Source organism: Salvia splendens, chromosome 13 (genome assembly GCF_004379255.2).
Source record: "Salvia splendens isolate huo1 chromosome 13, SspV2, whole genome shotgun sequence".
In the NCBI taxonomy this organism is placed as follows: Eukaryota; Viridiplantae; Streptophyta; class Magnoliopsida; order Lamiales; family Lamiaceae; genus Salvia; species Salvia splendens.
In genome coordinates this window covers 34,885,249-34,908,298 of record NC_056044.1, presented here as the reverse complement: position 1 = coordinate 34,908,298, position 23,050 = coordinate 34,885,249, and the positions used below count along the sequence as shown (strand labels likewise).

The 23,050-nt window shown below is 40.5% G+C and overlaps 3 protein-coding genes across 7 annotated transcripts; 2 read left to right on the top strand and 1 right to left on the bottom strand.

Moving 5' to 3' along the window:
- Positions 1-232: 232 nt before the first annotated feature.
- On the top strand, positions 233-2,700 carry LOC121761476. Of its 2 annotated transcripts, none has more exons than XM_042157121.1 (7): positions 233-361; positions 845-914; positions 1,055-1,214; positions 1,302-1,383; positions 1,744-1,960; positions 2,087-2,151; positions 2,245-2,700. In XM_042157121.1, exons 1-7 carry the CDS (start codon positions 254-256, stop codon positions 2,497-2,499), a joined length of 957 nt encoding a protein of 318 aa, XP_042013055.1. In that variant the 5' UTR covers positions 233-253; the 3' UTR covers positions 2,500-2,700. The 2 variants fall into 2 exon arrangements, with proteins under 2 accessions (XP_042013055.1, XP_042013056.1); XM_042157122.1 differs by having other exon boundaries at positions 266-361; positions 778-914.
- Positions 2,701-4,866: 2,166 nt separating this feature from the next.
- Positions 4,867-13,933, bottom strand: LOC121761838 (V-type proton ATPase subunit H-like). 4 transcript variants are annotated; one of them, XM_042157523.1, is made up of 12 exons: positions 13,799-13,933; positions 8,447-8,609; positions 8,125-8,249; positions 7,650-7,752; positions 7,467-7,539; positions 7,159-7,224; positions 6,982-7,078; positions 6,606-6,767; positions 6,308-6,433; positions 5,976-6,101; positions 5,508-5,687; positions 4,867-5,398 (listed from the first exon to the last, which is right to left on the bottom strand). In XM_042157523.1, the coding sequence occupies exons 2-12, from the start codon at positions 8,466-8,468 to the stop codon at positions 5,150-5,152; spliced, it is 1,329 nt and encodes a 442-aa protein (XP_042013457.1). In that variant the 5' UTR covers positions 8,469-8,609; positions 13,799-13,933; the 3' UTR covers positions 4,867-5,149. The 4 variants fall into 4 exon arrangements, with proteins under 4 accessions (XP_042013457.1, XP_042013458.1, XP_042013455.1 ...); XM_042157524.1 differs by lacking the exon at positions 13,799-13,933 and adding an exon at positions 8,706-8,847; XM_042157521.1 differs by lacking the exon at positions 8,447-8,609 and having other exon boundaries at positions 8,125-8,250; positions 13,799-13,924.
- Positions 13,934-14,569: 636 nt separating this feature from the next.
- LOC121761837 (leucine-rich repeat receptor protein kinase HPCA1-like) lies at positions 14,570-21,741 on the top strand. The gene is made up of 19 exons (XM_042157520.1): positions 14,570-15,053; positions 15,122-15,242; positions 15,313-15,384; positions 15,600-15,674; positions 15,758-15,829; positions 15,932-16,093; positions 16,180-16,254; positions 18,126-18,197; positions 18,285-18,356; positions 18,452-18,520; positions 18,591-18,665; positions 18,761-18,832; positions 18,919-19,053; positions 19,339-19,808; positions 19,884-20,036; positions 20,129-20,268; positions 20,357-20,576; positions 20,780-21,015; positions 21,079-21,741. Exons 1-19 carry the CDS (start codon positions 14,978-14,980, stop codon positions 21,553-21,555), a joined length of 2,844 nt encoding a protein of 947 aa, XP_042013454.1. The 5' UTR covers positions 14,570-14,977; the 3' UTR covers positions 21,556-21,741.
- Positions 21,742-23,050: the final 1,309 nt, after the last annotated feature.

The following is a 23,050-nucleotide window of genomic DNA, read 5'->3' as shown; positions in this document are numbered from 1 at the left end:
CAGTTTAGAAATGAGGAAAAGTCAATTGCAAAGCCGCAAATGGACGGCCGAGATTATCCGTTGGGGAAAATGACGGTTCTGATTGAAATTTGGACTTTGGAGCATCCAAGCTCGACTTGCCAGAGTGAACTTAATTAATTACAGTTTGGTCCTTAGTTTTTTGCGATTATACAATTGGATGCACATTATTTGTATTATTTGTATATAAATTCACACACTAGTTCACATTCAAACACACGCAGTGGTGTCCAAGATGATGGGAAGATGCTGTTCGTCGATTCCAATGCCAAATCCCAGCGAATTGAAGCCATTTCAGACCATCAATGGATTTCAGCAGCTAGCTGAAAGTCGTCGCTTCAAGGTTACATAATGCTTCGTTTTTCTTAATTGGAAAATTACAAATTGTCTATCCTGGATGTGTTGCTAATTTGATGTTAACATTTTCGATTTCCATATTTCATCAGTCCGGCTCATTGTGTTGTAGTGGCATTCAGTAATTTATTTGATTTAGTAACTGTATCTAATGCGTCAATTAATGAGAGCGGATTATTCATTTGATGAAGAAATTCGTGGTTTTTTAGCTTCTGATTAGTTGATTAAATTAGGTTTTAAATTAAAAAAAATACAGATTGATTACACTCAGTTGATGGTGTGATCCGTGTTGAATGTTAAGTGAAGTAGAATTGTGAATATGTATTTGCATCACCTCCTATTAATATCCCAGTTAGGGTTGATTTTTTTGTGCTTTTTGGTAAATACATCAATTGAAAAATGTAGAAGTTAGCAGTCAGTTGTGTTCGAGCTAGTTCTTGTTATCAGCATGTTTACAATCGTGTGGGGTCAGGCCTGGTTCTTGGATCAGTTTGGAGTTCTACACGACGGGAAGCAGCCATACCCCGGTGCCATTACTACATGTATGTTCTTGATTGTTAGCTTTGCCATTTTGGTAAGGTTGATTTTTTTGTCAATAATTAATCTCACTTGTACCTTCAGTGTTAGTATCGACTAACTATTCTGTGATTTTTGTTGTGTCTGCACTTGTGTGTTGGAATAGTAGAAAAGTTGGCAGCTTGTGGAACTAAGATGGTAATCATTAGCAATTCTTCGAGGCGTGCATCAACAACCATGGAAAAATTAAGTAGCCTTGGATTCAACCCCTCGCTCTTTCTGGGAGCCATAACCAGCGGGGAGTTAACACACCAGTACCTTCTGAGGTTCAATTTTCTGTTGCCTGCTATCTTATTCGAGACTAAAAAATTATTCCGGGATTCCTCTGGTTTTGACATATGAATTATGATTAGACGAGACGATCCTTGGTTTGCTGCACTAGGGAACTCCTGCATTCACATGACCTGGAGTGACAGAGGAGCTATATCCCTTGAGGTATGCTTGTGTTTTTCTGACTTGCGTTATCTCAAAAAGTAATTTTCTTTTCTCAATATCCATTGGTCGGTCTGTAGATGCTAACTACAAAACTTTAGAGATTCTTTTATTTAATTTTAGAATGGGTAAAATGGATGTCTAAGAGAAATTAGAATGTGTGATATTAAAAGCTATATGTTGCTACATAAAAAAATCAAAGGAAAAGCTATGTGGTGCTAGATGTTGCTCTGGTTGATTACTCTGTGAAAGTTCATGATTAAGCATGCTTTTTTATACAAAATTAGTATGTGTTTGAGTTTCTCTTGCAAATTTCCTAAATTTTCTTTTTTGTTATGATTTTGGAACAATTCCTTGCTTCAGGGCTTAGGGCTCCAAGTAGTAGAAAATGTTGACGAAGCTCAGTTCGTTTTGGCTCATGGTACCGAAGCTTTGGGGCTTCCATCTGGAGACGCACTTCCAATGAGTATAGAAGAACTCAACAAAGTGTTGGAGAAATGTGCTGCTAAAAAGATTCCTATGGTTGTAGCCAATCCGGATTTTGTCACAGTTGAGGCTAGAGCTTTGAGAGTGATGCCTGGTAGAGACTAAAATCTATGCACTCGTTTCTTGTCTGAAGTTGCTGACGGTTTAAATATCTCTGTCATTTGAAAGACTCCCTCCTTCATGTGAATGGAATTGATTTTAGTTGTTTTTACTCCATCAGGAACATTGGCAACCACGTACGAGAAGCTTGGTGGCGAAGTGAAGTGGATGGGCAAGCCGGGCGAGGTGATTCTCTTTTGTATTACCATTGAAAGCATATTCTCTAATCGGCAGCGGTTTTGCAACCCTGAACATTTACTAATCTTTAGTTGTAAATAGATCATATATAAATCAGCCATGGCAATGACTGGTGTGGAAGCTTCTGATAGCATCGCTGTTGGCGACTCTCTCCACCACGACATAAAAGGCGCAAATATTGCCGGAATATCGTCAGCTCTCACCACTGGCGGCATCCATGCAACTGAACTCGGACTTACTGCGTTTGGAGAGGCCGCTTCTGAATCATCTATTCGCTTTCTTGCTGTTAAGTACGAGGCCTATCCAACTTACGTGCTTCCCTCGTTTACATGGTAGCATCTCTCTCATCTGAGCTTCAACCAGCTGATCTTGGCCAACAAAATTTGGATGTTATTGCAGTTGCTCACATTTGACGTTGAGATTTAGTATTTTGTCAGATATAGAAGTTCCAAATCCGATGTTATATGTTATTCCATTGTTTCATATTCACGGTTCCTCATTTATCACGCAAAATAAGATTAATTCATTTTTTACATATGATTAATTTTTCAATGTGAAAATTAGTAATTTTCTAGTATGTGTGTGTGAGTGAGAATTTTCAAAAAGAGGAAAACTGAAGCGGGGAAAATAACTGTTTTTTGGGTGCAAAGAAGAAATTTAGTATTGAAAACAATCCCAATCTACATATTACTACTCCGTTTAAATAAAGTTTTATTAAACCAACGTCTTTACTTTAATTCATGCTCTCTTCCTAAACATCTCGTAATTTTGCGAAAAAATAAAAAAGTTTTATACTAGTATTTTGCTTGACATATTATGCTGCGATTGGTTAGGTGGATTATAATTTACTTAATGTGGATTTTCTTTGGGTTGATCAAATGAGTATTTTATAAAATGATTGTTTTTTAAGAGATAAAAACAAGATATGAATAATTTGTTTTAGGTTTAGCAAATAAGAAGAAGAAAAGAAGGCGCATACCTCTACTGATTCCAGGTACTGCGTTTTTCGATTTTAATCTACCCTATTTCCTTGAGCTGCATGCATTGCGATTATATTGTTTAATTGAAGCAACTGATTCTTGTGTGTTTATTTTGGATTGTGACTCAAGTTTTTCTTGGATGAAATTTGCATATTTTGTGTGTGGGAGTTCTCGGAAATAATATTGAGTTTGGAAATCGAGCTCGGAGTTCTCTATGGCGGCTATTAAATCCGATCTCGTCTCTTGCCAGCTTGAGTCAGGGTCAATGACCTTGCATTCATTATGGTACATTCGTCGGAATCTACGACGGTCATGGTGGTCGCAATGCTTCTCAGTTTATAAAAAACCATCTCTTTGAAATTGTGAAAAGTAGGTTTGTTGTTCTTGTTTTAGCATCTCTTGTAGTTCAAGTGGATAGGTATATGTTTATGGGAATAGTTCAAAGATTAGGAAATGATTTCCTCTTTTTTTGCTCTTTATAAAAGGAACAAGTGGTTTTAATCTACTTGACCAGGATTCTAGCATATTACACAATCTATGTTGATAGTAATGTTACTCACGTGATGCAGGATTTACGTCGGATTTTGGAGAAATGTGTAAGGCTCTAGATTCTTCGCTTTTGGAATTAGATCAACAGTATCTTCAGTTGGTTAAGAATGAATCGGAAGCCAAGTCGGGCTGTTTGGTGGGCGTCGTAGTCAGCTATATGTTGCAAATGCCGGAGATTCTAGGGCGGTCTTGGGGCGACTGGCTAGGCCCAAACTATACGTTCCATTGGTCCTGGAGCGATGGGTTAGGCACATACGACACGTCCAAGCCATCCCGTTACTGACTGACCAATACCCAATTCTGCCAACTCTCCAGGAGGAGATAGAAACGCAGCATCCGCACGATCACAGTATCTTCATTCCGGTGAGAAATTAAAGCTCAAAAGCATCAAATTTAGCTACTACTTTCCTCTACATATACAGAAACGAGTTAAGACTTCTCATGTTCATGTCATGTATATATCTTGTTCAATTCAGACTACAAGATCAATCGGTGATCCGTACCTGGTTAACAAGTCGAACATGTTGTATGCACCGACCATTGTCGAATATGAACTTGTCCCTGAGGATGAATTCATTATATTTGCTTCTCCTTGGCTATGGAAACACCTTAGCAATGAAGAAGAAGTTGATATGGTGAAAAATTCGTCGCGAAATGTAAGATTTCTACACCCCACCCTTGACTTCGTTTATAGTCGTATACTATGCACCAACAAGTTCATCCACTTCCTGCAGGGAATCGCAACAAAACTGATAAAAAAAAGCATTGGAGAAAGGAGCATGGAATGATCACAGGTTGACATATAAGGAGCTGACGAAACTCAACAGTAAAGAGAGATCGATCCATGAAGACATCTCGGTTGTAGTTCTCTTCCCAGATCACGAATTGATCAGAGGTGGCAAATGCTGCCATTGCTCCTTAATATCTTTTGACGAGCAGTAAACCTCAACTGATTCTTGTTCTGTTTTTTTGGATTGTATGGTTTTGGGAGGAAAGGAAACTCAATTATAGTACTCATGTTTATTGTTCTTGAAATAATATGGTGATCAATATTTTTCATTTTGACATTTCATATCTATAACAACGTATTAACTTGTTTTCTAATCGATAATCAACTACTGATACAAAACTACCTTCAACATTCCATCTTATATGTAGAATAAATCAAAAGAACTACGTAAATTCAGCCATCATATCATATGTTAATAACAAAAGGATCCCATGGTTATTACAAACCAACAGTAACTTGACAAATACAGTCAACTTTATTGGAGGGTGTGTGAGATTATACAATACATTGCTCACATATTTATAGCTACCAAAACCCAATGAACAGGGCAGGACAAGTACAGCAGCAGCAAAAATAAATAAATGATACACATAGCTTAAGCCATCTCTTGTTCAAAAGTTCTCATAAATATATATAAGCCCGACACGGAAACAACTATGCACAATATTCAAGCCTGCAAAAAGCTTGCATATTTGGCACCAAGGAATAACCTTTGGATGCAGAGTAGGGCATTTTTGGTAACCTCTGTGCTCTGGTGGTTCATCAGCTTCATCACGCGATCCTTTGCTTTCAGGTCTGTCACAATAATACGCCCAGCAGGATGGTACTGAATGAACTGAGACAGGTCGTAGCAAGCAACAGCGAGTGTTCTAGGATCAGATGATGTGTCCAAAATTGTCAACAGGATCCTAAGTACCTGCAGCAACGTATCAAACTGTCAGTTAAGCAGACAGTGTATCTTCTGGAAAAAGCTTATCGCCACACACAAGTCCAGCCCAGGCACTAAGCAATTAAAATTGAATAACCTTGAAATCATGTTCTTCAAAGTGTGTAATGTTCTCCTTCCAGAAAATAGGATCTTTATGCATAGGAGCCCAATCAAGACGTCCGAGGATAACTTCCTGATAATATTTGTCATAAGAGCTTAGCCTCTTGATGTTAACTCTCAATCCTTCTTCCAGCTGATTCATGGCCTCCAGTAGATCCTGCCAATAAAGAGAATGACGACTTGAGCACTGATATATGGAACCATGATGAGATTGGGGCAACTCATTCAACCAGAGAGGAGAATTGGAGTGAATGTGCAAGTAACTGGGTGAAGCCCCTTATGACCTTACAACAAAGCACATAATCAATGTACGCTAGATAAGTTTCAAATGAAGCCAACATTATTACAAGAATATGCACCTATGCTATTGCAATCTCATTATGACACCATCATTCATAGCACACGAGTCATATACTTAGACGCTTTTGTGAGAATAACCTCTAACCTCGTCACTCCATGCCTGAGCTTTTAGATTCTGGAGCAGCTGTGGAACATCCAGGTCCACCATCTCAGCAGCAAATGTTCCTTTGTTTATTAAATTCTTAAGGGTTAGGATGACTACCCTTACAACCTACATAAGTTGATGGAAACAAATTCTCAGAAGGACGTCAAGGTTGGGAAGTTACAATAGATGAAGCACAAAAATATGTAAACTGCAGATGCAAAAACTAATGTCAAGATTAAGGGTGTAAGCAAGCATTGATATAACTACAGTAGAAAGTGGATGGCATCTTAAAGTAAAGGGATATTATCTTATCATATAAAGAAGAGACTTACTTTTTCCTTGGTGGTCCCTTTAACAACATCAATTAACCGTGGCAAGCACCGAGAAGTGGCCAAGCACTCAACTGCAGGCTCATAGAACGAGAGGAGCCATACACAAAGGCAGGTTTCATATAGGAGCTGTTTTAAAAGTCAAAGTTATCAAGATAGACTGATGAATAATTATATACTCTATAATTACAAGTTAAAAGTCAATTTGATATAAATACAGCATATACGTTGAGATTCAGAACTGATCTAATTCGGATTCACAAAGTAAATAGTTTCCACTGTTATCTTGAATTTGGATTACCTGGATAGATTGTTGACTGGAAGCTGGAATAATTAGAGGAATGAGAAACTTCACTCCATCTGCTTGAACAAATGAAGACCGAACTAGAGGTTCTTTCAGCAAAGTTGCAAGGCAGTTAATAGCTGTGGGGATGCCACGGCTAGAATGAGATGGCTTCTTCAACTGAACAAATAGACAAGTATAACTACAAGTGCTGCTAAAATACATTGTGACAATGACTCCATGCTTCCTTGATCGCAATAAAAATTGGTAGTTTATTCCTGACAACTACACTCTACATGCACTTCCATACTAAAATTCAAAGAAAGAAAATGTTATGCTAGTATTTTAGTTATCCTAGAATAATACAAATGACATAAGGCACGGAAATACTAACCTGTGCACACAACCACTCCACCAGTCCCTTCAAAACATCATCAACAGTAGTGACGTCTTTCTGTGATATGGACTCCCCCTGAGATTTTGACCTGCCACTGGAATCAAAGAAAGGTAGGAACATTATATGCAAGAAAAACAACCCAGCCGTATTCCAAGCAAGGGGAGCGTTTCACACCTTACTATCAGAGACAGTATCTTACAGCTTTTTTCCTGAGTAAACCAGCTGCCTTTCCAGAGCAATCTAGCAAAAGAAAGAATATCCATATTTAGATGGCGTTAATTCTACAGAGATGGAAGAACTACATCACGAAACATGCCATTGTTGAATTATAATATTAACAGTAGTCAGAGAACTGCTTCAGGTATACGATATTGGAACATAATCTACTTAAGTTTCAACATCAGATGATACTCTCTGAGAAGCCTTCCCGAATAGCAACAACAATTATAAAATGTAAAAAAATAGCAACTACATGCCATTACCTTATGAAAGGTTCATAGGTGTTCTCCTCAGACAGAGATTTATCATGAAATAACCTTGCTCTTTTGGGGTTAGCTGCCATGCAAAATAACAACATAACAAGAAGAATCAGCTATTTATAATGGTAAATCTTAGGCAGGTGGGGTAAGCATTAGGCAGATATCATCTGCATTTTTGTCACTTACCCGAAAGAATTTCATCAAACAGAGCCAATACATACTCTAAAGTTTCTTCCTTGGATATGTCACGCAAAATGCTAACGAAAACACGGATGTAAGCTGGACCATCCTGAAACAAGTGACCTATCAAATCCTTAAACAGAATCCAACACTCATAAGGCTTTACAACTATATAAGGCATCTAAATGCACTACCACATCAAACATGATACCAAGCACTGAAACTAAACATCAACTGACAGTAAATGCAACTTGTAAATTTCTTTAAAACAGTAAACGATTATGAACAGAATAACAGGCACCATTCGAGAAAAATGACTGAGTCAGTAAATCTAGAAACCTAGTTAAGGTTCACAAGATTTCAAACTTCAGATTACATCACCAGTAAGAAACTAACAATAAGTAACATCTAAATTGTTCAGTGAAATAGCTCAAACGACTCTAACAAATTCAAAATGAAGCTACAAGATTGGGGCATTTACATCATCAAGCAACTGAGCCTTGTAACTCTCAGGTTTCTTATCGTAACGCCGCAGCAGCTGAAGTCCAGTCCCTGATATCAGCTTAGTAGTCATGTAAGTCTCCCATGGAATATCCCTCCTCAAAACTGTTGGAAAATACTCGTATCATGCAGAAGATACCGGGAATCAATCATATAATTTGTAATAATGTGTAATTGATTTACTTCCTAAGATAGAGTCCTAATTACTGTAATTTAGGCCTACCATAAAGATGCACTCCTAATTCTATAAAGGGTGTATCGATGCTGTAATGAATCATTCAAGTAAATAAAAATCAAAGAACCTTTCCTTCTAATATTCTTCATGGCATCAGAGCAGACGAAGATCTGGCTCAGAAAAGCTTCATCATAGCCGAAGCAACCCGATACCAATCTCAGTCAAGAGGCCGAGAACCAATCCCTACCAGAAAATCATACCCATCAAGGCCAAGAGGCCGAAACCAATACCTGCAAAAAAAAAAAAAACATGTCCGATTCAGAATCAGAAAAAGATACCAAACCAACCATCAAATCCTCGAGAATGAAAACCAGCAAGAATGTAACCGTCGCGTTTAAATTGAACGGTAAGAACTATCCCTTATGGGCTAGATTGATGAAGGTTGCGATAGGCAGCCGTGGAGGATATTCTCACATCAGAGATCCTCCACCGAATACAGAGAGCGCCGAATACGCCGAATGGGAAGAAACCGACCTCGTGGTCTTTTCGTGGATCATCGATAATATCGAAAACGATATAATCGCAGATTTTGCCCACCATCAAACCGCGAAAGCAATATGGGATAATCTCGCCGTGACCTTTGAAGGCAAGAAAGATCCGTATCTCATATACGATCTGGAGGATAGAGCCATTTCACTCCGACAAGGAAATCTGGACCTTGAAACGTACTATCGACGAATCCATGGCCTTTGGATAAATGTAGATCGATGCCGGAAACAACCCGTTGACTGTTGCGACAAGGGAGTCAGGCAGTTTCGTGAGTTTTCCAACACCACAAGACTATTCAAGTTTCTCACTGGACTCAATCCAGAATATGACACCATCCGAAGGGAAATCCTCAAGGACGAGGAGCCCTATCCCTCAGTCGAAGAGGCTTACGGACGGGTCCAGAGGGAGGCGGCTCGATTGAAGATCATGCCACCGGCATCCTCTAAAACCGCCGAAGACTCCGGCGTTGGAAGCGCCGATGCATCATCGGGAGAAATCGGGTACGGATTCGGAGCCCAGAGAGAACGGCCGACCAGCAGAGGACCACCACGACCGCCACCGACCGGAATCAGCCACCAAACCGGAGGAAGACTCGACAAGAGCAAGCTGTGGTGCTCCCATTGCGGAAAAAACAAACACACGAGGGATACATGCTTTCTCCGTGTGGGATTCCCGGATTGGTGGGATGAAAAACAGAAAGCACGGGCTCAGGCTAAGCTCGCGGCCGTCGGAATCAGTGAGACAGGACAGAGGCAGGGGAACCCCCCAAATCAACATCGAGACGGATCAAATGGAGGAGGAACGAACCAAACTATCAATTCGGAGTACTCCGGCGATAACAACGGTGGCGGCGGAGGCGGTGGAGCCCGAGTCGGAAACTTTGTAGAGCGGATGGGTTCAGAATCACAAAAATGGAGTCACGGCGGAGGTACTGGGTTTGATCAAAAATCAAACCCACCAAATCCTAATAACCTACATTTTTTGCGATTTAGTCCTCAAGTTGTTAATATCTCAAAATTTGACCCCCCTGATAAACATATACCTAAAAGAACCTCCATCAGTCCTCAGAAACTCGAAAATCCCCCCCCAGATTTGCATAATTATAAAAAACACCCCATTCACTCCCAAAATCTAAAAATGCACCCTCCTGGTCAACATATATCCACTTATAACCGATTTTCACCTCTGATAAATGTTTCCGCTGCTTTATCTGCGCAAAATATAGATAATGTCGATAGGAAGGGTTGGATTTTTGATTGTGGAGCCACAGACACTATGACCCCAGAAAGATCTGATTTTAGTGATTTTAGAGAGGTGACTAAAACCTACATTAGAACTGCCAATGGGGAATTGATTACGGTAGTCGGGGCGGGAACCATAAAAATTTCCCCTACTCTTCAACTATCAAATTGCCTGTTTGTCCCTAAATTGTCTCAACGGCTGATGTCAGTGAGCCACGTGACACGAGAATTGAATTGTACGCTCCTAATGTATCCAAATTTCTGCATCTTACAGGATATTCGGACGAGGAGGATCGTTGGGCGTGGCACTGAGGACCAAGGACTCTACTATGTGGATGGGGTAGCTCAACATGGCAGTGCGATGCTGGCTCACGGATCCACAAAAAAGGAGGCTTGGCTGTGGCACAGAAGACTAGGACATCCTTCCCATGGTTATTTTAAACTTTTGTTTCCAAATTTTTCTTTGCCTAGAGATTTTTCTTGTGATACCTGTGTTTTGGCTAAAAGCCACAGACAATCCTTTAAACCTTCAGATACTCGTATGAAATTCATATTTGATTTAGTGCATGCTGATGTGTGGGGGCCTGCACCAGTTATTGGGGGGAATGGGTTTCGATATTTTGTGACATTCATTGATGATTGCACTAGAATGACCTGGATCTATTTTTTGAAACATAAATCAGAAGTAGTTGAAAAATTCATCTTGTTCTTTCACATGATACAAACCCAGTTTCACACTACCATAAAAATCCTTCGTTCTGATAATGGGAGGGAATTTGTTAACAATACCATGTCAGTATTCTTCCAGAAAAATGGCCTTTTACACCAAACATCATGTGCTTACACACCCGAACAAAACGGAGTTGCCGAGAGAAAAAACCGAACTATCCTGGAAACCACCCGTGCCCTCATGATTGAGTCTAATGTACCAAAATCCCTTTGGCCAGAAGCCGTTGCAACCTCCGTCTACCTAATAAACAGACTACCAACCAAAATCTTGAAAACCAAAACCCCCCTCGACATCCTTTCCCAGCAAACCAAAATACCTACATCCCTTAGCATGTCACCGAAAGTCTTTGGGTGTACTGTCTACGTCCACGTTCCCAAACATGAGAGAACCAAATTCTCTCCGTGTGCAATTAAATGTGTCTTCGTGGGCTATGGGGTAAACCAAAAAGGATATAGGTGCTTTGATCCAAACACTCGGAAAATCATCACCACCATAAACTGCGATTTTCTAGAAACCGAGTTTTTCTATACTCACCACCTTAGCAGTCAGGGGGAGACACCTAACAACCCTCAAAATAATCATGAAGACTGTCTAAGTTGGTTTGTGCCACCTCCAATCCCCTCGATTGAGGATCCGCCAGAGTCAGTTGTCACTGTCGCCGAACAGGCCCTTCCAGAGTCTCCTCAACCACAACCATCTGACCCACCTCAACCGATATCCGAGGTATGTCCGGAATTAGTTCCTGAAATAAATACTACAGATGATGCTAACAATGCAAAGATTGAAGAAAACACTATAGATGGTGATACAGGGAGGTATGTGCTCCCTCCAAGGAGCAATCGGGGCGTTCCTCCAAAAAGATATTCTCCTGAAAAGATCGGGAAGAAAAACCGATATGGAGTAGCAAATTTTGTCCAGGGAAATCTGACGAAAATGGCCCGAGCATTTGAGGCTGCATTATATGAAGAACAAGAGATTCCACAAACGGCTGAAGAAGCTATGAAGTCCAAAAATTGGAGAGAAGCTATGCTTACCGAGATGAGAGCGTTAATGAGAAATGACACTTGGGTGAAAGAAAAACTGCCGGAAGGAGTGAAGGCCGTGGGATGTAGATGGGTGTTCACCATCAAAAGACGGCCAGACGGGTCGATTGATCGATACAAGGCTCGACTAGTGGCGAAGGGATATACCCAAACATATGGAGTCGATTATGCCGAAACCTTCTCCCCAGTAGCCAAGATCAACACTGTGCGGGTACTATTCTCAGTCGCAGCAAATAGAGACTGGCCTCTTCATCAGTTCGATGTCACGAACGCATTCCTACACGGCGAACTGTCAAAACCCGTGTTTATGGTTCCTCCCCCAGGATTCACGGACGAGTTTAAGATTGGAGAAGTGTGCAAGCTGAAAAGAACACTATATGGGCTAAAACAGTCCCCGAGAGCATGGTTCGGCAGATTCACTGAAGTGATGAAGAAATATGGGTACCAGCAAAGTAATTCAGATCATACATTGTTTCTCAAGAAAAAGGGTGAAAAGATTACGTGCCTCATCATCTACGTTGACGACATGATTATCACGGGGGACGATGAAGAGGAGATAGGTGAATTAAGGAAGAACTTGTTCACAGAGTTCGAGATGAAAGACCTAGGCCTTCTCAAGTACTTCTTGGGCATTGAAGTTTTAAGATCAAATCGAGGAATCTTCATAAACCAAAAGAAATATGTGCTTGATCTGCTCGCAGAGGTGGGAATGATTGATTGCAAACCTGCTGATACTCCAATGATACAGAACCATGGATTACAGATACAAGAAGGAGGAAAGCTCACCGACAGGGGGAGATACCAGAGATTAGTGGGAAAACTTATTTATCTTTCACACACTCGTCCAGATATAGCATACGCGGTGGGTGTCGTCAGCCAGTTTATGCACTCACCGCAAGAAGACCATTGGGAAGCGGCCATCAGAATCGTTCGATACTTGAAAGGAACAGCAGATCATGGAGTGCTATTTGAAAAACATGGTCACTTAGAAGTACATGGGTTCACTGATGCAGATTGGGCGGGGAACCCCAACGATAGAAAGTCAACCGCCGGGTATTTCACCTTTGTGGGAGGGAACCTTGTCACTTGGAGAAGCAAGAAACAGAAGGTAGTTGCGTTATCAAGTGCAGAGGCAGAATTTCGAGGCATAAAGAGTGGCCTCACAGAGATATTGTGGCTAAAGAGACTCATGACGGAACTTGGCCTTCATCAGGCACAACCTTGTAAGCTGTTCTGTGATAATAAAGCTGCGATTAGCATCTCAGAAAACCCGGTTCAACATGATAGAACTAAACATGTGGAGGTGGATCGACATTTCATAAAAGAGAACATTGAGGCCAAAATCATAGAGCTACCATTTGTCAAGTCCGAAGATCAGTTGGCTGACATATTGACTAAAGCAGTAAATTCAAAGTCGTTTCGAGAAGCACTAGACAAGCTAAGTGTTGGAAACCCCATCACTTAGCTTGAGGGGGAGTGTTGGAAAATACTCGTATCATGCAGAAGATACCGGGAATCAATCATATAATTTGTAATAATGTGTAATTGATTTACTTCCTAAGATAGAGTCCTAATTACTGTAATTTAGGCCTACCATAAAGATGCACTCCTAATTCTATAAAGGGTGTATCGATGCTGTAATGAATCATTCAAGTAAATAAAAATCAAAGAACCTTTCCTTCTAATATTCTTCAAAAACCTTCACAACGAAACAAACAAAAAAAATCACAGCTCAGAATCAACTAGCTCACTTCCCCAATCCCAAAACCCCCACCAATTAAATCAATCAATCAATCAATCAATCGCCTCTAAAACAACAAGTTACTCATTAAATCAAAACAAAACGCAACTTATGAAACAAAATCTCTTAAAACTATAGCTTCTCATCAATTTTATGTGGCAGTAAAGTTGCGTACCTGCTCGGTGGTGAGGTCGCCTTGATCCGTCGGCATTGCGGAGGATGAACACAGCGAATAGAGGTCAATTCTTTGCAGAGATCGAAATCTAGAGAGAGAAGAGCAGAGATAGAGAGATAGATATACAGATCACGGTCGGAGAAAAAATAAAATAGAAATGAAATTAAAATTGGATCAAATCGGGTTGATTTGACGGGTTGCGTAATATTATGGGCCTACCTGTTTGGTCTGGGCTTTTCGTGGATATTGTAGGCCTATTTACAATAATAAGTGGGCTTTCTAATCCTTATGGGCTGGCTTGTATGATTTGGCTTTGATAAGGTTTAGTAGTATTCACATTGCAGATAAATGCAATTACTTGTTACCAAAATATTTTTGATCATTGATGTATAATTCGATTTTTAAAAATTCCATTCAATTTTGAAATTGTTGTTCCTAAGGTGCATAACCTGTGTCCAACCTTTGAAATTGAAATCAGCAATCACTTTCATTCTTTATCCATCATTCATCGCAAATATATCATTTTATTCCAATACACTTCACTTTGTTCCACTCTACAATTCTTTTAATTAGAAATAGAATTGTGTTTTTGTCTTAAGTGCCTTAGAATAATAGCTTCAAATTCTAAAAGGAAAAAACAAAATTTATGTGATGATTGTGGTGTGCTAAACAATTCAATCATGATTCATGAATTCCATATTGGTGGAAGTGGAGGTGGAGGTGGAGGTGGAGGTGGCCAACAAAATTTATCACCATCTTTCTTTTCTCTTTACTCAACTTTTCAATTTCATATTGTTTGATATTTTGATATGAGATATTAACACACAACTGTAATAAATTTGGTGAAATAACATTTAGATTCAATTAATATAAGCTAGAATAGAGACAGAATTAGTAAAATTGGATTGTCTTCTACGACAAGCTTAATCATCAAAACCAGCTAAAACCACTCATGCTCTGTCACATTTCTTTCTCCTTTTGTTTTCACTTTACTCCACCCTCTCTCTCTCTCTGTGCAGAAGCATTACTAGCAAGACAAGAGTGGCAGTGGTTGGATTCGGTACTAAGCAATGATTACTACGATCATACACATACCCATCATTCACAGCCTCGTTTTAAGACGACGCCTTCAATCACAGCATGTAACATTTCCCCCCAATTTCACAAATCGCCCCAGCCATGCGCCGGCTGCTCCTCTTCCTGTTGCTCGCCCTCTCCATATGCGTCGCTCATTCCCTCACCAACCCTCAAGATGGTAAATTTTTCATTTTGTCATGGATGAAGGCAACATGTTTGATGAAATGCGTGTTTGATGAAATGCAGCTGCGGTGCTTCGATCGCTGAAAGATCAGTGGGGCGGGACGCCGCGGAGCTGGGGAAGATCCGACGATCCTTGCGCTGCTTGGGAAGGAGTTGCGTGTAACAACTCCAGGGTCACCTCGCTGTAAGCCTAGCCAAATCATCTCTGTAATACTATCATATTTCTGTAGGACTAACATTTTTCAGCTGTGCAGAGGCTTATCGACGATGGGGTTGACTGGCACTATGAGCGGCGACATTGGTGGCCTAACCGATCTCATTTCTCTGTGAGTTCTTCTCTACATTTCAAGATTTGTGTAGGCTTAAATTTGCTTTAATTTTTCAAATAACGGTAATCAAGTGAAAGATAGCTATTTTGCTTAGTCAATATATAAATGGCAGCCAAAGTTTATATTTTTTGCAAGATGTAATATACTCACATGCTACTTCTCATTTAGTTACTGAACTTCACTAAATGAGCTTTCATATCTTTTGGTTGCAGGGATCTATCGTTCAACCCCGGCCTCAGAGGCTCGATCTCTCCTCGTTTGGGGGACCTGCAGAAGCTAACTATATTGTATGATCTCATGAAATCCTCACAACTTCCTTTTATGTTTGTCTCTGTTGTGTGTCTCAGCTACAGTGACGAATGTGGTGCAGGATTCTGGCTGGATGCAGCTTCTCCAATACCATTCCAAGTGAACTAGGACACCTGTCTGACCTAACGTTTCTGTAGAACTCTTTCTTTTACTTTTACCTTTTTTCAGTTTTTCCTCTTGTGATGGATTGTGATAAGGATAGTCTTATTATTACATCGACCTTTTCAAATGATAGAGCCCTGAACTCAAACAACTTAACCGGTGAGATACCGCCTTCCCTAGGCAATCTGTCTAAGTTGTATTGGCTGGATCTAGCTGAAAACCAGCTGAGAGGCGTGATCCCAGTTTCTTCGGCCTATGGTCCGGGCCTTGATCAGCTTAAAAAGGCGAAGCACTTGTGAGTTCCACTATTTTTTTTCCATGAATGTAGCTCATCTGTTCATGTTCCATGTTAAACTCTTCTCTGATGTTGTGTTTGTGCAGCCATTTCAACAAGAACCAGCTCTCCGGAGAGATTCCCAGCCAATTGTTCAACTCTGATATGTCTTTGATCCATGTGTAAGTGAAGAACCGAGTGAAGCTTTTATTGTTATTTTGGGTAATTGTCACCCAATTTTTTATTGGTGTTTTTTACACGGCTGGTGAGTGAATACTATCATGGCTAGCTGAAGTGGCAAGTTAATGTCATATTGACCAACTAAAGTGGCGTACACACCCAGTTACACTGTTTATTTTAGGGCAAATTGTCTTAAAAGTCACAAACTTTTTCCATTTTCCAGTTTTTCTCATGAACTAAAAAATTGGCGTATAATGTCGTGAACTTTATCGGGTTGTTGGAATTTCCCATTTGACCTAACCCTAGAGTTTTTCGGTCGAAATCTTGCGCACGTGGCAAGCCTGAAATCTGACGTAGAAAACGCCGGAAATTCATTAGCCCTAAAAGTCACAACCTTTTCCTATTTTCCGGTTTTTCCCACGAACTTTTCCCATTCTCCCGTCGCGATTTCTTCTCACGGGAATTATGTCGTAATCCAATTTCAATTTTTTCAATTTCAAACAATCGAGTTTTGGTCAATTTTGATTGAATGTGCGATTTTTTTATTTGTTCGAAATTAGTCAATTTTCTGGTTCAATTTTGTTTTTTTTAGAATAATCACTCTAGCTCCCAAATCTCGACCAATTCAATGTACCTTTCAACAAATTAAACGACTCCATTCCAAAAGGCCTTGTAGGAAAATCAAAGGAATAACTTCTCGGCACTTCTCTTTGTGGGAACCCTCTTGACACCGTGTGCCCCAAAACTCTGGCTATTGCCACGAGTGGCGGCGGCGAAGGGAAGAAGAAGCTCTCTAGCGGCGCCCTTGCGGGAAATGCAATTGGATCTGTTTTAGGGCGGTTTCTCTTGCTGTTACTACTCCCTCCATCCCAAGATAAGCGACTCGTATTCCTTTTTGGGATGTCCCACTATAAGTGAGTCATTTCCCTTTTTAGCAAAAAATTCCCTCTCTTACTTTATTCTCCACCTACTTTATTCTCTCTTCACTCCTCTACTTTTCTCTCTCTCATACTTACTCTCTCCACTTTAACTATTTAAATATAAATTCCTTAAATCTCGTGTCAAAAAGAAGTGCTTCACTTATTTTGGGACGGAGGGAGTATTATTTATCATGTGTATGAAGCAGAGCAGGAAGAAGTCGCGGTCAGTCGACGTGGCGGCTTTAAAAAAATTGGAAAGTGACTCCTCCGCCGGCGCGCAGAAGCCCCTCGCCGCCATCGTGCTCATTACCGTCGGCACCGATTTGAGAGTGAAGTGAAAGGAATTTGGGGATGAATTTAGGGTAAAAAATGGGGGTGAATTAAGCTAAATTTGGGGATTTGTGGGCTAAAATATGAGTAATCTTAATTTTAACACGTCAGTACACACTCATCACGCTCTCAGCAACCACGTTAGCTTAAAAGGACACGTCAGCAGGACAATTTTTTAGTTCGTGGGAAAAACCGGAAAATGGGAATAGTTTGTGACTTTTTGGGCAGTTTGACACGTTAGCAGCCACACCAACTTATACACTCAGCAGCCACGTCAACTTAAAAAGACACGTCAGCTTGCTTTATGGCCGGAAAACCAGTCATGGGAAAACGGCAACCGAATGTAAAGTTCATGACATTATACGCCAATTTTTTAGTTCTTGGGAAAAACCGAAAAATGGAAAAAGTTTGTGACTTTTAAGGCAGTTTGCCCTTTATTTTACCAGTTGTTTAATCCCTTTAGGCATTTCATGCACCTACCTTTGCATTAATTTGGAACCAATTGACAGGAGTGTGAAAAATTAGAACAAAAATAGAATATGGTGAATGTTTGTGTATTTAAGCACAATTACCCTTTGTTTTTTAATTTTTTTTCTCATCTGATAATGGCGAATGACTGTCAGACTGTTTGATGGGAATCAACTGGATGGGAGCATTCCATCCACAATAGGATTAGTGGAAACACTCGAGGTTCTGTGAGTATTCGAACACAAGTTTCATCTTCTGCTGCAATAAAATGATTCTGTGCCTATCTCTCTCATCACCTTTATTGTGTACTCCAGTCGTCTTGATCGGAATTTCTTGAAAGGGAGTGTGCCACCGAACCTCAACAACCTCACAAACATGATAGAGTTGTGGGTGTTTTCCTTCTCATTTCTCAGTCAGAGATAGAAGCATTATTCCTAGTGTGAGTGGTGGTTTGGTCTCACTAGCTTGAGTTTCATTGCAGGAATTTAGCACATAACATGTTGTCAGGAGCTCTGCCTAATCTAACTGGGATGGACACACTCAACTATGTGTAAGACACCTGCCCTCTCTCTCTCTCTCTCTAGGCTGCAAATCTGAGTTTGTCTCTCCTTGTTTGGCAGGGACATGAGCAACAACTCCTTTAAGAAAACAGCAGCACCTGACTGGTTCTCTAGTTTGCCTTCTCTTACAACTTTGTGAGTTCTTGAATAAACGAAAATAAATTTTTTAAAGATCGGTTTTTTGCCTTAAGGTGTGAGGTTTTGAGTTGTGACCGTGTTTTGCTGCTCAGGATGATTGAATATGGACCTCTGGAAGGATCTGTTCCACAAGAAGTTTTCAGTTTACCTCAGATACAGCAAGTGTGAGTCTCAAATCAAACACAAACTCGACACAATTCTGCTTGATTTTACGATTTAATGAATATATATTCTGCAAATTTCTTTACAGGAAGTTGAGGAACAATGCATTCGGAGCCAAGCTAGACATGAGTGGCAACGTCAGCCAGCAGCTTCAGCTCATCGATTTGGAGAACAACGACATATCATCAGTGACAATAGGATCCGAATACAAAAGCACATTGCTGTAAGAGAATGGATCGAATGAGAATAGATTTCTTTTGTGAATCAGACTATATTAACAAACACCTAAAATCCATGAACCACAAGACTAACAAATCAATATTACACATGAACCACCTCTCCAGTTGAATGCAGTTGTTCATGCGTTATCGATTTGTTCATCTACAGATTCATGGATGTAAGGTGTTTGTTCATGTGTAATTTTTACTACAGCCCATCCATGTAAGACAATTTTCATTCTTCACACTTTTTAGAACCACGTAGATTTAAACAACACTGCTTCCTGCAGGTTGATCGGAAACCCTGTGTGCGCGGCCTCGTTAGAAAACACAGTCTACTGCCAGATTCAGCAGTCTGCGAAGCCTTACTCCACAAGCCTCGCCAACTGTGGGAGCCAGATATGCACCTCTGATCAAAAGCTCAACCCACAGAGCTGCGACTGTGCTTACCCCTATGAAGGGACACTCTACTTCCGAGCACCCTTCTTCAGAGATCTGGCCAATGCAAGCTTGTTCCACACTTTGGAGATGAGCCTCTGGGTCAAACTAGGCCTAAACCCAGGCTCGGTTTCTCTACAGAATGCATTCTTCAATGTTGATGACTACCTGCAGGTGCAGCTTGGGCTCTTCCCCTCCGATGCAAAGTACTTCAACAGATCACAAGTTCAGAGGATCGGATTCTCACTCACAAATCAGACGTACAAGCCGCCTAAAGAATTTGGGCCATACTATTTCATTGCTGCACCTTATGTTTTTGGAGGTAGGGAAGCCGTTTTTTTTTAATTTTATTTCAATTTAAGCGTAAGCCTAAAACTATGTTTGTCATGACCCTCAGACGAACACGAGAGATCTCACATCAGCAGAGGCATGGTTGTTGGTGTGACAACCGGATGCTCCTTTCTGGTGCTGATACTAGCAGGGTTAGGCGTGTACGCTCTCAGACAGAAACACCGTGCAGAGCAAGCTATATCATTGAGCAAACCATTTGGTACTTTTCTTATGCATAGTCTATGCATTATAAGCATATGCATATTCTCTAGTTCAGTTCTGTTCTCACTTTCTTGATTTCTTCCCCTCCAGCTTCTTGGGCCTCAAGCGGGAAAGACAGTGGAGGAGCGCCGCAGCTAAAAGGGGCAAGATGGTTCTCATACGAAGAGCTCAAGAAATGCACCGGCAACTTCTCTGATAGTAACCAGATTGGGTCAGGAGGCTACGGAAAGGTCCATGGCAAAAGCCAATTATTGTATATGTGCACTCTTGGAAAACCTTGTTTTTTAGTAAATTGAACATGTCTAAGTTTCTATCCAGGTCTATAGAGGAGTGCTTTCCGCTGGGCAGGTTGTGGCCATCAAAAAGGCTCAAAATGGCTCTAACCAAGGCGGGCTCGAATTCAAAACTGAGATAGAGCTGCTTTCGAGAGTCCATCACAAGAACCTGCTAGGCCTTGTGGGATTCTGCTTTGAACAAGGGCACCAAATGCTAGTCTATGAGTTCATGTCTAAAGGAACACTCAGGGAAAGTTTATCAGGTACAATATACTAAATAGGGAAAGGTTCAAATAAGAATCTTCTTAAAATGAGGACTATAATGCCAAGGTGTATTAATGTAATTGTTGTGTTCATATGGTGCGGAGACTATATTCAGTACAGATACCTCATACTTTGTGTGTCTTGGTATAGGTTCAGACAATGCTAAGATTAAGGTTAATGTGTGTGTGTGTGTGATGCACAGGTAGGAGTGGAGTGTACCTTGACTGGAAGAGACGCGTACGTGTCGCTCTAGGATCAGCTAGAGGGCTAGCTTACCTGCATGATCTAGCCAACCCTCCCATAATCCACAGGGATGTCAAGTCTACCAACATCTTGCTGGATGACAATCTCACAGCTAAGGTTGCAGATTTCGGCCTGTCTAAACTCGTCTCAGACAGCTCTAAAGGGCACGTTTCGACTCAAGTGAAAGGCACTCTGGTAAGTAGGGGAGTAAATACAATTCTATCATATTACTACTCATAAAAAAACTGGTTTTTGCAGGGGTACCTCGATCCTGAATACTACATGACACAACAGCTAACAGAGAAGAGTGACGTCTACAGCTTTGGAGTGGTGATGCTAGAACTCATCACCGCGAGGCAGCCGATCGAGAAGGGAAAGTACATTGTGAGAGAGGTGAGAGTAGCCATAGATAAGAGTGACGAGGCACACTATGGGTTAAGGGACATGATGGATCCTGCCCTGAGAAACACAATACCGCCCCTCCTCGGGTTCCCTAGGTTCGTGGAACTGGCAGTGCAGTGCGTCGAGGAGTCGGCCTCAGACCGGCCAGCGATGACCGAGGTGGTCAAGGCCTTGGAGTTGATACTGCAGAGCGATGGGATCAACACAAACTCAACATCAGCTTCTTCATCCGCAACAGAATTTGGGAGTGTGAAAAGTGCACGTAGGCACCCTTACGTTGATGCTTTTGATTACAGTGGTTACACAATTCAAGCCAAAGTTGAGCCTAAGTGATAGGAAACTCAAGTGTTGGATGAATTTGATTCATATGTTTGATTGATAGACTTTTGCTGTTTATGTAATTTAAAGATTTCTCAATTCTTTGGGGAGTTTTGTAGATTAGAATATGGCACACATATATATTGTAATGTTTCCCCATTGTTTGAAGGGGAATTGTACAAAGTAATGTTACTTTTTATATATGTTCTGAGTTTCAATTTAGTAGTTCTGTGCATGATTATTTCACATAAAAATTGAAGCTTGAATTCTTCTTCTTTTTTTGTGCTTAGTTTCAAAGAGATCAATATAAGACTAGATCAAGCTTTGATTTTTATGTAATACTACTATGTAAGTTTAATGATACGTTAACAAGAACCGGGACGAGGAACACGAACAATTTGAGGTATTAGAAAACAAGAAACGAAAACGAAAGAGGTCCTTATGTCCGAGCTACACAGACAACTTCTTTCCGACATTTTTACCGGTAAAGAGGGCAGCAGGGGCGCTCTCCAATCCATGATTCATATCTTCCAAGTATGTTATCTTCCCCTCTTTGTACAGACTCCTCCCAACTTGTTCGACAAACCTCGGAAACAAATGTAAGTAATCGGACTGCAGAAATCCCTGCATTTTTACGCGTTTTGGGACGAGGCTGAAGAGGTTTCGAATCCATTGTTGATCAGACGCCCCGATCCCAGCCTGGGACACCATCCCGCAGACGGAGGGAGATAGGATCCATGAAAATCACGCATATAGGGATCACAAGAGAGAGAAAGATTCTTGACCAAGAATGCACCACTCCCTTTTGGAGCTTCTAGCTTGATCTCGTTACCCAATTTTAACTCCATGTCTGATTCCTTTGGAACTCCTTCTATGTATCCCTTAAACAAAATCTGCTTGTTTCCCACTATTTCCCTCAGATTTTCATCCATTTCTGCCCCCTTTTCTTGCTCAGCTATATTCTTGACAAGGATTTCAGTGTGTGTGATTCCTGATTTTGTTGTCAACAAATGTTCAATGCAAGTGTGAATAATAAAGAGTAGTTGGTTGGTAATTGGTATGTAGCTGTGAAGTGCAATGAATGTTAGCCTACAATAATTTATTTTCTCTGCTCTCTATGTTTACAGCCTTTCATTTTACCTACCAAAGTAACGGTCTTCTTCAACTTTCATTTTTTACAATAAAATATCCGATGCTTTGCAATATTAAACCCTATATTTTAACCATTTCCACTACGGTTATTCAACGATGGTCTTCATCTTTACACTATTTCTAGTTTAATCAATTCTTTTTGGTCCTTCCAAATTGTTGTACCAGATTCATGACATTTTTATTTTTTATACTATATGGATTTACATCGCCAATTTTATTTTTATTTTAATCGAGACAAACTGGCATAATTTAATATTGATAGTATAATTGATCTGGTGTCGTAAATTGCATACATATATCATGACTCATGAGTTAACGGGTGATCAAATCAATTATCGTATAGAGAGATTAAAAAAAC

Coding starts and splice junctions, on each gene's coding strand:
- LOC121761476 (XM_042157121.1), top strand. CDS start 254: ATGATGGGAAGATGCTGTTCGTCGATTCCAATGCCAAATCCCAGCGAA. Junction 362..844: donor CTGAAAGTCGTCGCTTCAAG/GTTACATAATGC, acceptor GTGTGGGGTCAG/GCCTGGTTCTTGGATCAGTT. Junction 1,961..2,086: donor AGCTTTGAGAGTGATGCCTG/GTAGAGACTAAA, acceptor TTACTCCATCAG/GAACATTGGCAACCACGTAC.
- LOC121761838 (XM_042157521.1), bottom strand. CDS start 13,834: ATGCCGACGGATCAAGGCGACCTCACCACCGAGCAG. Junction 6,102..6,307: donor AAGGGACCACCAAGGAAAAA/GTAAGTCTCTTC, acceptor CAACTTATGTAG/GTTGTAAGGGTAGTCATCCT. Junction 5,399..5,507: donor TTGAAGAACATGATTTCAAG/GTTATTCAATTT, acceptor ACGTTGCTGCAG/GTACTTAGGATCCTGTTGAC.
- LOC121761837 (XM_042157520.1), top strand. CDS start 14,978: ATGCGCCGGCTGCTCCTCTTCCTGTTGCTCGCCCTCTCCATATGCGTC. Junction 15,675..15,757: donor CTGCAGAAGCTAACTATATT/GTATGATCTCAT, acceptor AATGTGGTGCAG/GATTCTGGCTGGATGCAGCT. Junction 19,054..19,338: donor GAATACAAAAGCACATTGCT/GTAAGAGAATGG, acceptor TGCTTCCTGCAG/GTTGATCGGAAACCCTGTGT.